Raw genomic sequence first — 16,709 nt, 5'->3', positions numbered from 1 at the left:
AAGCCATTCCCTTCAATGGCTTTGTCATCAATAGGTGACATTTTAATCTTCATGTAGCTCATTCTAGTATCAGCCTCTCAGCTGGTTCTGAATTTAAGCAGGCAGAGAAGAATATTTCCTCCTCTGCTAAGCCCCTAACACTTGGGCTTCATCAAGACTAGGAGAATGTCTGTAGGAAGCAGTTTGTCAGAATTGGTGCAGAATACTGATGAAGGCTCCAATTTCCACCTGTCTGGGCTTCAGTTACTGGCTGTACATTCTTTAAAAAAAATTAAAATCTCTTGCTGGGCATTTAGTGGCTTATGTTTGTGAGCAGCTACTAAGAACACTAAGATTTAGATAATCACAGTTTAAAGCCACCTTGGGGAAAAACAAGTCTGAGAAACTTCAAATTAACCAGTAAAAAGCTGGGCTGAGCTATGGCTCAAATGGTAGAACGCTGGTTAAGCAAGCAAGAAACCCCGAGTTCAAACCCTAGTACTAACACAAGCAAAGAAAAAAAAACCCTCTACAGTATAATCTAGAGGTTGATTAATGTAACATCTACTTTATGAAAGTTTTTTTGGGGAAGCAAGTGAGATAATATAGGGTACTTACAAAAATCCACTTTGTCTCCCATCTGTGGTTCCTTAAAATATGGCTATTCATAATCATGGCTGGTTACTTAATGCAAATTACGAAGAACACTCTGTGTAAGCAATTAAAACATATGACCTCATTTGATCTTCACAAAACTTGTGTTGTAGGTATTAATATTTAAAATTTGTAAATGAAATAATGGAAGCCAGGAGAGATTAATTTGTGTATGAAAGGATACATTATGTGAATAGTAAAGCAGACATTGGAACACTGACAGTCTGAATTCAGAAGCCCTACAAACCCTACTCTTCAACATTATACAATGTTCCTCAAATAACATTTATGATATATCAACTACTTATGTGCCTACCACACGTGAGGAGCTTTGTCTGATACAATTTCTCCAATCCTATAAAATGTAAGAAAATGAACTTTGTAGTCAGATGGTGTGGATTTGAAATTCATCTCCATGCCTTCGTAACATAGCATTCTTGGGGGAATTTCATTAATCTCTCTGAGCCTCAAATTTTCATCTATAAGTTGAGATCACAATTCCTAAATCTCAAACATTTGCTACAATGATTTTTGTCAGAGAATATTCAATATTTGCTCCGCTAGCAGCAATCAATGTAATCAGTGTGTGTGTGTGTGTGTGTGTGTGTGTGTGTGTGTGTGTGTGTGTGTGTGTGTGTGTGTATGTGGTACCAGTTAGAACTTGGGTCTTCATATTTGCTTGGCAGGTGTTCTTACCTTAAACAATGCTGCTAGCCCTATTGCTGATAGTCAGTGTGATGGGGTTTCAGTTCCTGTGTGTGTTCTATGTGTTAGGCTTTCTATGTAGCTACGATAACAGGCATGCCCAGTTCTTTGTTAACAAAGGGTCTGGTGAACTTTTCAGCAAGGGCTGCTATTCTCCTAATCTCAGTTTTCCAAGAGGCTGGGATTATAAGCATGAGCCACTGTACATTGCTGCCTCCTTCTTATCTTTATCTATGGACAATAAAGGAAAGCTCCTTTCGTTCAAAAGTGGCAGGGTCAACTTCATGTCCTAAATTTAAAGAATAAAAAAAGTTGTTTTCCCATTGCTTTCCACCTCATTTCTGTTTTACTAATTTTCAGACTCTCTAGTGCTAATGTCTCTCCACACCCATCAGTTCTTCTTGAGGAGAACAGATCCATTCTTTACCTCTTTTAAAACTACCAGGGGTGCAGCAATAGATTCCCAAGTGTGTTTACTGGAATTGCTTTTGGGCCTTTGGTAGCGAATACAGCAGGTGTATATAGAGGGAGAGGAAATGAATTATCTATGGCTCCAATGAGGACATCTCTGCCCTCAATTGTACTGAAGTGCTCCTTGGTAAAACAAGGAACAAAGAAGTTTCTCTGGGAGCCACAGTCTTGCAGCCTGCAGGCCTACTTCATCTTGTATGAATGCATTCCCTAATTCTGTGCCTCAATTTACCCAAATTAACAAACAGAATAATAGAATCTTAATAGCTCCTTGAGATAATAAAAGGATTAGCTAGTAAAGCATATGTGAGGTGTAGTGCACAAGTGCATGGAAAGAAAGTGAATTAAGGGTTTGAATTTTGGCTCCCCACTTTCTACCTGATTCTAGAATGTTATTCAACTTTTCTGTACCACCATTTGTCAGATATGTCCCTCAGATTTTGTAACTTAGAAGTAATTCCCCAGGTCAGATGGTGGTAGTATTTGAGGTGATGTATATGGAAGATAATTAGTTAAGGTCACAGGTGGGGACCTCAGGCTGACTCTAGTGGTCTTCTAAGAAGAAAGGAGAAAGACTATAGCTGCTGGTACATACTTGCTGTATCTTGTCACGTGACCTTTTCCACCATGTTATGATGTACTAACAAGACTCTCACCAGGTGCCAAGCAAATACAAGAACCATGAGCCAAATATACTTTTCTTCTTCTTCTTCTTCTTTTTTTTTTTTTTTGGTTGGTTGTCCTAGGCATGAACTCAGGGCCTAGGCACTGTCCCTGAGCTCTGTTTTTGCTCAAGGCTAGTGCTTTATCACGTTGAACCACAGCTCCACTTCTGGTTTTTCAGTGGTTAATTGGAGATAAGAACTTCATGGGGACTTTTTTGCCTGGGCTGGCTTAGAACCATGATCTTTAGATCTCAGCCTCCTGAATAGGGAGAATTACAGGCGTGAAGTACTGACTCTGCTCCTGGATATACTTCTATTCTTTAGAAAGTCTTTGGTCTCAGGGAGTTTGGTTATATGTTGTCATAGAACATGAGCAAGGATAGAAGGGCTAGTAGCTCAGGGTAGGCAAACAATGCTTTTCCCTTTTATTTTCTGAAACAGAGTCTTACTAAGAAGCTCAGGCTGTCTTCAACTTTTTTTTTTTACAGTTGTGGGGCTTGAATGCTGGGCCTGAGCGCTGTCCTGAGCTTTTCAGCTCAAGGCAAATGCTCTACCACTTGAGCCACAGCGCCACTTCTGGTTTTCTGGTGGTTAATTGGAGATAAGAGTCTCATGGGCTTTCCTGCCTGGGCTGTCTTTGAACCATGATCCTCAGATCTCAGCCTCCTGAGTAGCTAGGATTACAGGCGTGAGCCACTGGCCCCCAGCTTGTCTTGAATTGTTGATGCTCCTTGCTCAGCTTCTTGAGTACTGAGATGGTTGGTGTGTAGCACCACACTCAGTTTCTGTTTTAAACCTGAGTGGCTATCTCACCTCTACTCATGGAATACCTCTGCTCATGAAGCAAAATATAACTGCTCTTCTTTACCTATCACAACACACTGGGCAAATTCATGAATTCCGACCATGGTTTTATCATGGCATTAGGAAGACAGAGTAGATCAGTGTTCTTTTGAGGGGCTTAGGGTAGAGTAGAGAAGGCTAGAGGGCCCAGAAGATTCCAAATGATCAAGAACTTGCCAAACGTCAGCTCTCCTTCACACAATGAATCTGAAAGTTAGGTTATAAAATAGAAACTGAAATCACAGGCAGCTTTAATAACCTCAAATCAAATGAAATCGAACTATTCATTTTCTAGTTTCTAATCACAAAGGCATAACCACTAATGTGTGCTCTCAAAGCAACTATAAAACTAATTAGGCATGTGTTTGCCTGCAAAATGTCCAAGACTTCAAACAACTCAACTTTTAAAGAAATCAATTGCCAAGCATTATAGAAAAGGCACAGTTAAAAACATTTATAAAATTATCTTCAGAGAGGCACATGGCAGGATGGTACACAAATAACACTTTTGCAAAAGTCACTCAACTGGAAGGCTCAGCCATGCAAAGGTCACTCAAACGGGCAAATATACATTGAGAGGAGGCAGAGAACTGAGCATCTGTGCTGCTCAAGTTTGGTCTTGGCAAGCTCTGTGATCAGCACATCCCGAGTGCTCCCCTTCATTTCACTGGTTGTCTGAAGGCTCCTCGGAGACATGTTGCATTCTGCTGACCTAATTTGGTCAGGTTCAGTTCAGCTATTTGAAATGTTGCCATTTATTTAACCAGGAAATGTGGGTTCCTTGCTCAGAAGCTTTCTGAGCGTTTAGGTTCATTTAGGAAACGTGTGCTAGATAGAGTCCAACAAAACGCATTACCTGGAAACTGGCACTTGAAAGGTGTGTTGTGTGTGTGTGTGTGAACGTGTACTTGCGTCGTGCATGGGTGTGTGTGTGTGTGTGTGCGCACGCGCGCGGCGTGCATGGGTGTGCATACTCGTGCATGCAGGCACAAGAGGCCAACGAGAGGGGGATAAGTGAATGAAAAATGGAAGTGGGGGTAGAATGCAGTCATAATATTCAATGTATAGCCTATGAAATTAAGAAAAATTTGGGGAGGAGTTAGTTTGGAAGGACTAAGGAGAATGCTGAAAGAGGTGACAACGATCAAAATGCATTCCTGATTTCTTGAATGGTAACTACTTAATGATAATAAAAAAATATAATTACTTAATGAAACACTTGTGCTGACAACTGGCAAGGAAAAACATTTAAGGTTCAGAAGAATCTAATTTTCTGGGTCAATCTCTGTTATAATTTGCCCTTAAATATAAGTGCTAAGTCTCTCTCTTGCCCTTTGGGGAAAAACACCTTTATATAACTGCTCTACAAAGAAAATAAACACCCACAAAAACAACAATGAAGACAACAAAAATATTTGTCTGAAAGTGTACTCTAACTTTCGAAATTAATGTTATTGATTTTTTGTGTCACTTTGTGTATCTCTATTGTCTGTAAGTATGATGACTGGTTTGATGGGGGGGGGAATCTTATGTCAAAAATAACCAGCAAAAAAGAGAGTGAAAGGCTTCACTCCAGCTGTAGTAGACTCAAAGCTCTACATTCAAAGCTCAGTAGTGCCAAAACTTTGTTCAAAGCTTGGAAAGAAACCTTACCAAACAGGTGTCTTCTAACGTAGGTTCCTAACTAGAAATCATGAGAGCATTTTTTTTCCTATTGCTGTTTCAAAAATTTAACCATGTCTATTCTAGGTCCTTCTGTCATTGCTATTTGATCATCTTCTGGAACATTTACAGTCAAGGGGGACTCTTACAAGTACTCATTTGTCAGACTGAGTTAGGTTTAAAGATTAATGGATTCTACTTAGGAGTCATCCCTTCTAATCTCTTTGTTTCTTAATTTTGTCCAAAAGCCAGTATCTTCCTGGCACAGAATCCCACCTGACCTGTCTGTCAACTCGTTTCAATGTGGGATCTGACCAGCTGGGACAACAAGAAGAGTCTGTTTGGACAAAGCTGACCCCAACAACGAGAGGCCAATCACAGACAAACAATTCAGGAAAAAAAACATTCAGATAAGAGGGGATGTTGTCACACTCCAACGGAGTTGCTTGTGCCTGCATTTTCAAAATGTATTAAAGCCAAGACATTAAAAAATAGTTCATAAACATAGTTATCTGATACCCATGCCTGTTGGCCTGCTAACTAAAAGAGAACTCGTACTTTTGTCTTTCCTTTACCAATCCCTTCCATAGAGCTAGAAGAAATGCTCCTCCTTCTTATCGAACCTTACATGGTAATGCTTTTGTCTGTTTCCATTCTTCTCCAAGCTATAAAAGTACAAATGATAGAGCTTAAGGGCTAACTCTGCTAAAATCAGATAAATGATATGATGGGCAGTATTTTAAAATAAAACAGCATGGATATAATAGTAACTGCTATCCAAGGGGAACGTGTGCTGTGTTTAAATAGAATGTTGTCTTTGGGTTAATAGATTAAGACAGTTTCAAACCAGCACTCAGAAATTAACCCATTAAGTCTTTGAACTCAAGCACAAGCCACCATCAAGGAAGGGCTCTTGTAATAAATACCTGGTCATGGTTATCAGGTTCCTTCCTTTTCTGGGGCCTCAATTGTCCATTTTATTCCTTTAGGCCATTGGATCTTTCTTCATCTTTAAACCAGGTTTGTTTCTTCTGGACTTCTGGCTATAAGTTTCCAATAATGCTCCCATGTGACTTCCATCCTCTACAGTGTGATTCTCCAGAGTTTCTTGCCCCTGGAACTAGCATCTATACTATTTTATTCTGATAATCAATAATCAATAGAGTGGTCTCAAAGACCATTCCATGGTCTTCTGCCAGACAACAAATACACGTGACCATGCTCAGCTAAAAACAATTGAACCCGCAAAGGTACAACTACTAAAAGACAATGCAAAATAAAAAATAAGTTACAAAAAGATAAGGCATTTGCTCTATTAAAACTAGGATTGATTTTGTTCTTCTGTCACATAATGACAACCCAATGACACATAATGAACAGCACAGCAACCTAAGATGGTAAGGGCCACATGGAAAAGAAAAACACAACTATCCTTCAATACCTTCTGAAAGATTTACACGCTGTTGTGGCTACTTGTTAGACTGGCTCACAGGTCCTCCCTAGCTTAAGAAGTGATCCAAGATACAACTAAACTCCCCACTTTGTGACCATCAAAAGTCCTGATAGGCTGGGCACCCGTGGCTCAAGCCTGTAATCCTAGCTACTCCAGAGGCTGAGATATGAGGATCGCGGTTCAAAGCTAGCCCGGGCAGGAAAAGTCTGTGAGACTCTTCTCTACAATAAACCACTCAGAATACTGGAAGTGGTGCTGTGACTCAAGTGGTAAGAGTGCTAGCCTTAAGCTAAAGAGCTGATGGACAGTGCCCAGGCCCAGAGTTTAAGCCCCATGACCGACGGGGGGGGGGGGAAAGTACTGATAGGCCAAACAGAGTGTTGATCCCTGATTAACAAGAATACTCAGTGAAATAAAATTCCCTTTTATGAGAACTCTTCAATGAAGACCTCATGTTTATATACTTCATATCATTAATATTATTGTAACAAAATGCACTGGGTAAATGGGCATGCACAGCTAAATAACACGATCACTATCTGCCACACAAAACTGTCTATCATGAAGTACCTCTGTTCTAGGAGGATTCATCCAAGCATCTCCTCAGCCCAAATTAATTGTCCCAGATACCAATCCCCAGGGGCTTGGAGCTATCCTGCTCAGGCCTACAACCATACTAGGAGCATATTCTCATATTACACGCTTTACTTTTGCTCCAACAGACCAGTGCTTCTCTCATGAATTGTGTATGTTTCACTCAATTCTTTGTTCAAGGTGCCAAGACCCTGAGATGACTGTTCTCTGGTAAACTAGAATCTTATATATAAACTTATCAAAATTAGGATTTAAAATTATATATGGCTGGGAAATATTTACAGTAAAATATTGGAAAAAAAAGTCTCCTAAGGGGATAGTCTAACACTATGCATTAAGGGAGTGAATTCTGGTGCAGGAAAGCCTGACTTTGTCCTCACCTGTGTGAATGTTTCCTTGGCAACCCTGGACAAGTTACACAATCTTTCTAGGCATCGGTCTCCTCCTTGGGATAAAGGGAATTGCAGCAGTAATGCCCATGGCGAGGAGTTTTTTTTTTAATACAATTAGGGGAACACATATAGATAACAGCTGAGTGCCTGATGCATACTTAAAGTATGAGAGTATTGGTGATTTCTTTTTAATTACCTGCATCTTCTAGATTCCTTTAACAAGCATTAGTTTATAGTGGGCATGACTACAGTAACAACGAAGTTGGTTGTTAACACACTATTCTTAAAATATTAAGGAAGAATCTAATAGATTCTTCCTTAAAAACAGAAGTATTTGAAAAATTTAATCCATGAATCTTAGCTACTGTCAAATGCCTGTATTGGGCATGAAGCTCAATGAAGATGAATATATTTTTCTTATTGATTTCTCTTCAAAATTTACTGAAATTGTTTGAGTTAATAGTCTATTCAAAGGCCATTAAAAAAGGATGACTGATGAAAAATAGCAAAATGTGTTGATTAAAATATCAAATTTCTTTTTTAGAGTAATGCCATATATGTGTGTGTGTGTATATATATATATATATATATATATATATATATATATATAAAACAAAAGAATAAGACCTGTGTTGTAAATGATTCAGGAAAATGGATACAGCCATAGACAGCTAGTATAAGGACAAATACACAAGATTTTCCTGTGTTAACAGAAACTTCAAAATATGAACACATCTAAACTCAGAAACATCCTTCAAAACCTATTCACTAAAGTAATAGCTGATAACTTTTTTTAAATTGAAAAATATGACATTCTGGTTTCAGATTCTTTGTTTTCCCTTTGGGGCAAATAATTTTCCTTCTGCAAATTTCAGCTTCAGGGTTGCTCTGTGTGGCTGCGTGTGTGGGTGTCTGTAGGCCAAGGAGCTGGTGTGTGCAGGGGCATCAAGACCCAGGGTGCAGCTTACACTGTACAGGGTGCCATGAGGAAGACTCCCCCTAAGTTAATCAGGGAGGCTCTCTCATTCCATAGTTATAAAGCAAAGTAGGAAGCAAGGGCAGTCCTCATTAGCCTCGGGCTCTTCCTCATCTCTCTTCTTTATCCCTTAAAGAAATGAGATGCCAACGTGGCTATGATGACTGCTGCAGATCCCTTTTGAGCATGTTTCACCTGCTACTTTGAAAAAAGTTGAGTTCTGAACCTCCCTGAGACTGCTACAGTCAATTAAGACACAATTGCTCCCTCACTGTTAGCTAATCGGGGTCACCTCTATAACTGATTCAAGTCAGAGAGCAATTAATATCCATTTGCACAGGAATAGAATTGCAAGTCTCTTCCAATGCTATTCAGCTTCCTCTTCTAAGGCTGAGTAAAAATCCATTAGCCTGGCACCTGGAAAGGTGGGGTGTAGGAAAATAATTTTATAGTTAATGGGAAGTCCCCATGTCCAGTCCACTTGTGTGAATAAATATATTTTAAGTTAGGCACATTATGGTGGGTGAAATATAAGCATTTGGTTCTAGTCAGAAATGCTAATCATCAGCACTGGATTAAAAATCTTGGAGCACACATGTTTAACAAGGCATAATATAATAGTGTTGTGACATAATACATACAGTGTATGAGGAAATAAACAGGGATTCCTTTTATCATACAGGTAAAATGACTGCCTCTTTCATAATTAGGTATCACATGCACATAAAACACATTGTTGAGTTGTCTTGAGCTGTTCATTTCACTTGTGCAGATCAGCTGTGTGGGCAGCGTCACAATTCCTCTCTGGAAGGCAACATTCCTCCTCTACTGCAGCATGCTAGTTTATGGACCAGGGAGTGAGATAAATGGATAAAGAGGATTCTGGGGATCTTTCCAGACTTAGTTTTCTACACTGAGGTAGGTGTTGTCTTGGGCCTCAACCTTGAGCTGTCTCTGAGGACCTGGAACATGTCTTAACTCCTCTTCCACTGCTAACAGTTAAGATAACAAGACTTTTGGATGAGAGTTGCATTTTCTTTTTCAGCTTGAACTCTGGGCCTGGGCACTGTCCCTCAGCTCTTCAGCTCAAGGTGAGTGCTATACTACTTGAGCCACAGCACCACTTCTGGTTTTCTGATAGTTTCTTGGAGATAAGAGTCTCACGGCTTTTCCTGCTCGGGCTGGCTTTGGATTAAAATAACTGTTTTTGGATGTTCATCTTTCAAAATTCATAACCCAAGTATATCTTTCTTTTTGTATATACATATTTCTTAAAGTTATCTTTAAGTAGTTGTACCAAGAAGTTGCCATCTAATAAAGCAGCTTATGAGTACAATATACCTATGCTGTTGGGAAGCTCTCTTAAAGGCCTACCTGCTCTGACCCATCCTCTCTACTCTTCAGTGAATCTATGAGGTCACTACAAGCTGCTTCTTAGCCTTCTGCTTCAATATTCGGCTTCATTTCTAGAACTTCCCTTGTCACTAAGAGTAAGAATACAATCTTCAGTCACCTTTAGGACTACTGAATTACCTCAATGAGTTTTTCTTTCCAAAACAAATGGTTCCCAGTTGTACTGGAGCATAGCCATGAAGAATTCTCATAAACTTCTCTTACTCCCACGGTCCCTGCTTCATTCATACTGCTCCTTCTGCCTATGGTGGCCTGTTTGTTCTCTGATCAGCCAAGCATTTGCCCAATCCCTCTCCTTGGAAAGCTCTGGCCTGGAATGCTTATCTGGATCTTTCCACCAGTCTTCTCATCTCCCCTTCAGTTATCTAATACCCCAGTTACTCAACTGAAAACAGCAATTCTCTCTCCTCTCTGGTATTCTCTCTCTTCTTTCCTTCCTGTGTTTTCCCTCTCATTGTTCTACTTACCACCACCTGACACTATTTTGTTTCTTTGTTTGTGCTTGCCCTCTCAGCCCTTTCAACCCATAGAAGAATGCAAGCTTTCTGAAGGTAGGATCATACATGTCAGGGTCTCCCCAAATGACAATGTTATAGAGGTCATCTACCATACCTCGAGTACTAAGAGTGGCTACTTTGCATTTACAGAGGCATGATGTACTTTAATGGGCTTGCTATCCTTGCTAAGAACTTTACCATCAGGTGATCAGAGTTCTGAAATTGTCCCTGTAGGACTTTTTATCCTCTGGAGGCTGAGTATAAATATATATGCAAGGAATTGTCAAAAATGTTTTTGTTGATACACCGTACCTAGCGATTAGAGGTGTGATATGATAGTTCCATTCTAGTATTGACTAATCAGTTTCACAGCATCCTCTGTTATTAGAAAACTTTCCAATGCATTAGGAGGTTCTGTTTGGATTCAAGACAGGAAATTAAGGCAGAGATTTCACACAGTGCCTGCCACGGAATGACCCCCTTCCTTCCTATCACGGTGCTTATACAGAGGAGTGAGCATTCTTTAGAAAATAATACAAAACCAGCAACAATGTTTCACTTAAAAAAAGACTTATAGTCTACAAGGAGCCTCTAGCTGAAAATCACTGCCGAAACCAAAATCTTTCACAGAGCACCTTTTGCTACCAGTAGATTTGCTATAGTATACTTGGTTTATTTTAATAATGTTTCAGCTACTGTGTTTAAAAAATGCCAGAAGTTCTAATGCTGAGAAATACCATGATTGGAGAAACTGTACAATGGAGTGAGAAAATCTAGGCTAATTATTATAGGACTGAAAGAATAATCACAAGGTCTATAAATTGTTGTCAACTCAAGTCATTCCTTCGATTAGCATTTCAAATTATTCATTGCTAATTTGCAGCACTTCGGATGACAAGCTGAAGAAGGTTTGTTTTCACACACTCAGGGCGGGAGACAGACAGTCTACATTTTTACAATGGATATTACAAAATGTCTGCTCCTGACTCTTTTCAAAGCTTTTTAAGAATCACAAATCAGCAAGCATTCTCACATTCATTTATGCTTAATATAAGACATTAGTTTTTTTATACCCACAACAAAACATGGACCTGCAGAAGTCTTCAAGCAATCTTCCAGAAGCCTCATGCGCATCTTCTGTAGCTCAGGATTGTCCCATTCATCTTCTTCCACGCCCCAATATAGGTCTATGACCTGGGAACAAATGGAGGAGGAGACTTTAGATTCTTCTGCGGAAAAATTACATTTACTTGTGGGCTTTGTTCCTATGTACAAGGTCAAGCTAAGGTGACTTTTAATTTTTCTTTAGTGAAGGCAAATAGTGTGTGTGTGTGTGTTTGCGTGTGCACACGTTAGTACTGGGGATTGAATTTAGGCCCTGGGTCCTGTCCCTTTATGTTTCTGATCAAGGCTGGATCTCTACCACTTGAGCCACAGTTTCACTTCTGGCTTTGTGGTGTTTAAGTGGAGATAAGAGTCGCACAGACTTCTCTGCCCAGGTTAGCTTTGAACCAACCTCAGCCTCCTAAGTAGCTAAGATTATAGGAGTGAACCACTGGTGCCTGGCAGCAAATGACTTTTGAGATCCATCTAGAGAGCTATTTTCATACATGATGGGTTGGGAAATGAGTATTACAACTTATTTTGTGTTTGATTTTACTCTTCACAGGAATGAGGAGACAAGGAAATCCCAAATAGCAGAGGATTTGGAGTCCACAATTTAATTACATTGAAAGAGTAACAGGATTTTAAAAAAAGACACGAATGTGTCAGGGACATGGTTCCCATCTTATTTGTGACAATTAAATCATAACAAAAAACATTACCACATGCCCTATTATGTGAAGGAAATAAATCACAATGGGCGTTAACATATACTGATCTGAAGGCACACATCTGCATTTCTTTAAAAAAAATCAAAGGCAAAGAAACCAGGAAACTCCCATTAAATAGTAGGCTCATCCCAGAGAACAGGTATTTGCTTATATCTGTTTTATCTGCAAGCACTTCAGCTTTCATCCATGTATATCTGAAGGACATGCCTTGGAGAATGGTGCAGGGTGCGCGTTACTGAGAACTGAGGATAATAGGACCTTCCATCTCCCGACTTCAAAGACTCCTGGGGTGGATCTTGCCAGTCTGTAAAAACTTTCACAAGCAGGCTCTTTGAAACTTGTAAGGAAGATCAGTAGGGGATCATTTCTTTGACTGCTATCTGCATAAAGTGAATGTTTCCAATTGCAGCTTTGAAGATTCTGCTCCCTCCACCTCCATTTCCTTCTCTGGGTTCCACAAGCAAGAACAAGACACTCCCAGCCCTCTCTGATAGTCCTGAGGCCAGTCAGTGACACAGAAGTGAAGCCCTTGGTTGGGCCTCCTCCACTGCCCAGGCAGATCCCAAGCACTGCGTGTGCTTCTTGTTTCCTGGCTGTCACCATCACACAGGGGCGTGTGCATCAGATAGCTGACCATTTGAACTTGAGTTTTCTCAAGGACGATTCACCTATGATAGTTTCTTTAAAAAAACAGTTCCTTGGGCCACTCCATGGGTGTTTACTACATAGGAGACTGACATCACTGATCTGGGGCTCTCCCCCTTTAATCTACTACAAGGTTTAGTATTACAATCGTAAGAAAAGGGATATCTGAGATGGAGATGATAACTTCACTGATGGATCTGAGAACCTCTCGATGGGGCTACCTGAAATCGGATATAAATAATGCAGTTTAACAATTCAGTTCTTAAAGGCTATGTGGCTACATACGACTGTTGACTGTCATATTGGACAGCAGTCATACAGAACATTTCACTATTCCAGTGAGTTCCACTGAACAGAGCTGAACATTGTAAACTCAAGAGAATACGAGGATCACCTTGCTCTGGGAATCACCTTGCTAGAAGGGAATAAAAGAAGGATGAGGTGGAGAGTGAGAGGACTGTGGTTTCAGGGCAAGGCAGACAAAAAGTTAATGAGATTACCATCTCAACTAATAGTCTGGATGTGGAGGTGTGTACCTGTGACGCAAGTTATATGGGAGACATGGGTAGAATCACAGTCAAAGGCCAGTCCCAGGCAAAAGTGTCACACTGTATCTGAAAAGTAACCACAGCATTTGTTGTCTTTTAACTGGGTAAGAGGCTGAGGAATACAAATCTTCTCAGGCTGCTGCTAAGGATGTATTCCTGCTCAACTGCATGACTTCAAGATATTTTATGTCCAGCCCACAGTAAATACATTTAGTGTACCGAAACAGTTAAAAGTCCACTAGAATTCATTGTTTTTGCCATGAACAGTTTCAAAACCAGACACAGAACCTGCTGTCTCTATTTTGGGGTTTACACTGTTTGAATACAAAATCAGGTCCTGCATAATGACATTTGTCAATGATAGAACACAGATATGACGGTCACACCAGATGAGATCACACAGTGATGTCATAGTCATTTGAGTAAGAATACTCTGTGATATTCAAACAATAATGAAATCACCTAACAACATACTTCTCTGAACACACTCTATTGTTATACATTACAAGATGGTTGAGGAAGGTCTTACTTGAAAGAAAAGAAAGGGCAAATATAAAGATTAATATCCCAAAATTATAAGTAGGCACCTGTTCCTTTCAACTCCACCAAAATGTAAAATTATATAATTACTAATTATAACAATGTGCCAGGGATTTGTAACATCTAATCATAACATGTGGAACACTAACAACACAAAGAAAGGGGCAAATAGAAAAAAGGTATATAGAATGATCTTGGTATTACTTATCCAAATTAAGATAGTGTAATCATGTCAATTCAGATAAATCAAGATAGAAATTTCCTCAAATAACTGCCCAGAAAAAAAAATCTCAAAAATATCATGAGAAAAATCATTGAAGAATTAAAATGCAACCCTGGAAAATACTGACTTAATGTTAAAAATAAAAGCCCAACCAAAGAGTAGCAGAGCAAAAGAGGAACACAAAAGACATGTAAATAAGAAAATTAAATGGCAGATGTAAATCCAACTAAACAGTAGTGCCATTAACTGTGAATAGTATAAACCATAAATATGGATAAAAACAACATTCAACTTAATAATGTCTCAAAATAGAGCAGTGGCATGGATTTAAGATTTAAATTGGTAAAACTCTTAGAAGAAAATAAAACTGAACTTTACCATGGTTTCTCATATATAACACAAAAATATAGGTATCTAAAGAAAAAGCATATATTGGACATTCTTAAGGTTAAAAAAATTTAAAGATATGATAAAAAGTGTAGTAAACCTAGAATGGAAATTATTTGCAAATATAGACTTGCATAGGTTTTTGTCTAGAATACTTGAAAAATATTGACAGATCAATAATGAAAGGGAGAACAAACAATCAAAACAGGCAAACTCTCTGAGTAGATCTTTCTCCACAGACTATATACACATTTCTGACAAACATATGAAAAGATGCTCAATATTATTCAGTGTTAAGGAAATGAAAATTAAGACCACAGTGAGATAATTTACAAGCCGTTAACTGTGGTTATGAACAAAGGGACTGACTGATTATTGTAAGTGATGGCGAAAGATGTGGAGAAATTGGAACTCATATACATTACTGATGGAAATACAAAATGGTCCAGCCCATTTGAAAAGTCTGGCAGTTTCTCAAAGGGTTAAACACAGTTACTGCCTGGTTCAAAAATTGTCTTCTGCCGGGCGCCCATGGATCACACCTGTAATCCCAATTACTCAGGAGGCTGAGATCTGAGAATTGCAGTTTAAAACCAGCCCCGGCAAGAAAGGCCGTGAAACTCTAATCTCCAATAAACCACCAGAAAACTGTAAGTGGCTCTGTAGCTCAAGTGGTAAAGTGCTAGCCTTGAGTTGAAGAGCTGAGGGACAGCACTCAGGCCCAGTGTTCAAGCCCCATGACTGACCAAAGAAAATTCTCTTTTGCTGTACATACCCAAGAAAAAGGAACATATATGTCTGCTAATAATAACTACATAATAATAATAACTAAAAGTGGGAATATCTCAAATGTGTGCAAAGTGACTGATGGAAAAAAAATACGGTGCAACTATCCAATAGAATTGTTACTCAGCAATAGCATGTGAGGTAATGAACACTCAAACATGTGACAAAAAAGGATAAGCGCTGAAAACATCACGTGAAAGAATGCACCCACAAAGGAGAGCAAGCTGCATGGTTCTATTTATTTGATACGAACAGAAATGGCAGAGAGTGTGGTGGCATAAAGCAAAACAGTAGCTGCTTGGGGTAAGTGGAGAGAGCAAGTAGGGCTTCTTTATGTAGTGAAAATGATGTTATAAAATTGACATTCCTAACTGCTACGTAGCTATAAACACACTAACGCCCACTAAGACCTATACTTCAAGTTGGTAGATTTAAGCTATATGAACGAGGTTATATTTTCATGAAGGTGTTTAAAAGGATAAATCGACTTGCCTTGTAATTTTCTATGGGCCTTACATCTCATTCTCAGAGTGTAGTTGAATGTGTAAACAGTGTATGTTTAAATCAAGTACCTAGTATGATATGAGCTTAACTAACTAGATGCAGCACAATGACCAAGAGTAAAAGTGTCAAACAAGGCTTTTATTTTCCTTAATCTACATATTTCTGAAGCCAAAGTATTGGCATAATTTATTTGCCACCTATAAATCTGTTGTAAGTTTTTGTACCTTCTATTTCTTAGAGGTTGGTCCCCACTACTGTCTTTAGGGCTTGCTAATCTAAATGCCCTTGGACCTTAGTAGCTTTGTTTCAATATTCTTCAGCTTCCAGAGCTTCTCCATCAGACTGCTCTTTCCCATATATCTTTAGAAGCAGAAAAATATAGGAAAGGATGAAATCAAGCAACTGTGAAGACAGGAAAGAAAGGAATAAAACACCCAACTTGTGTAACACTAAGTGCCATTTTGGGTGCATGTAAGTGCCATGTGTCCACATGATTGATAACTGGCAAAACGTTTGGAGTTTAAAGTGCTCAAGAAGACAGCATTTATTATATACTTAAAAAATTAAGTTTAGCTTTTAGCCTAATGTCTGGGCACTGCAGACACTGGAATCTAATTTGCTATTTATTGGAATACTAACTTGTTGACAGCACATTTAATGTGCTTTTACTAATTTTATCATTTAAACTTTAAAGCTGAGGAAAGTAATTTGGTTTTATCTTTTTTTTTTTTACTTAAAATCATCTCAGTTGTTTTTTTAAAAAAACTTCTTAGTGAAGCTACTTTATCATGATTATTACAAGGGTTGGATTGATCTGAAAATAAAACAAAGAAAAGAAAACAAGACCCTATCAAATCATACCTTTACCCCTATCAATAAGTTGTAATCATTTAATTACCAAATTTACAGAACAATAAAGCAACTTAGAAAAAGTAAA

At 38.9% G+C, this 16,709-nt stretch overlaps 1 protein-coding gene across 1 annotated transcript in view; it reads right to left on the bottom strand.

Annotated features, from left to right (window-relative positions):
- Nwd2 (NACHT and WD repeat domain containing 2) overlaps positions 1-16,709 on the bottom strand; it is a 125,173-nt gene that overhangs the window by 40,969 nt on the left and 67,495 nt on the right. Inside the window, exon 3 of the mRNA XM_013009002.1 lies at positions 11,382-11,498. Within this exon, the coding sequence (XP_012864456.1) occupies positions 11,382-11,498 (117 nt within the window). The remainder of the gene's footprint in view (positions 1-11,381; positions 11,499-16,709) is intronic.

Source organism: Dipodomys ordii, unplaced genomic scaffold (assembly GCF_000151885.1).
Source record: "Dipodomys ordii isolate 6190 unplaced genomic scaffold, Dord_2.0 Scaffold8, whole genome shotgun sequence".
Lineage (NCBI taxonomy): Eukaryota > Metazoa > Chordata > Mammalia > Rodentia > Heteromyidae > Dipodomys > Dipodomys ordii.
This window is presented reverse-complemented; position numbering and strand designations above follow the sequence as displayed.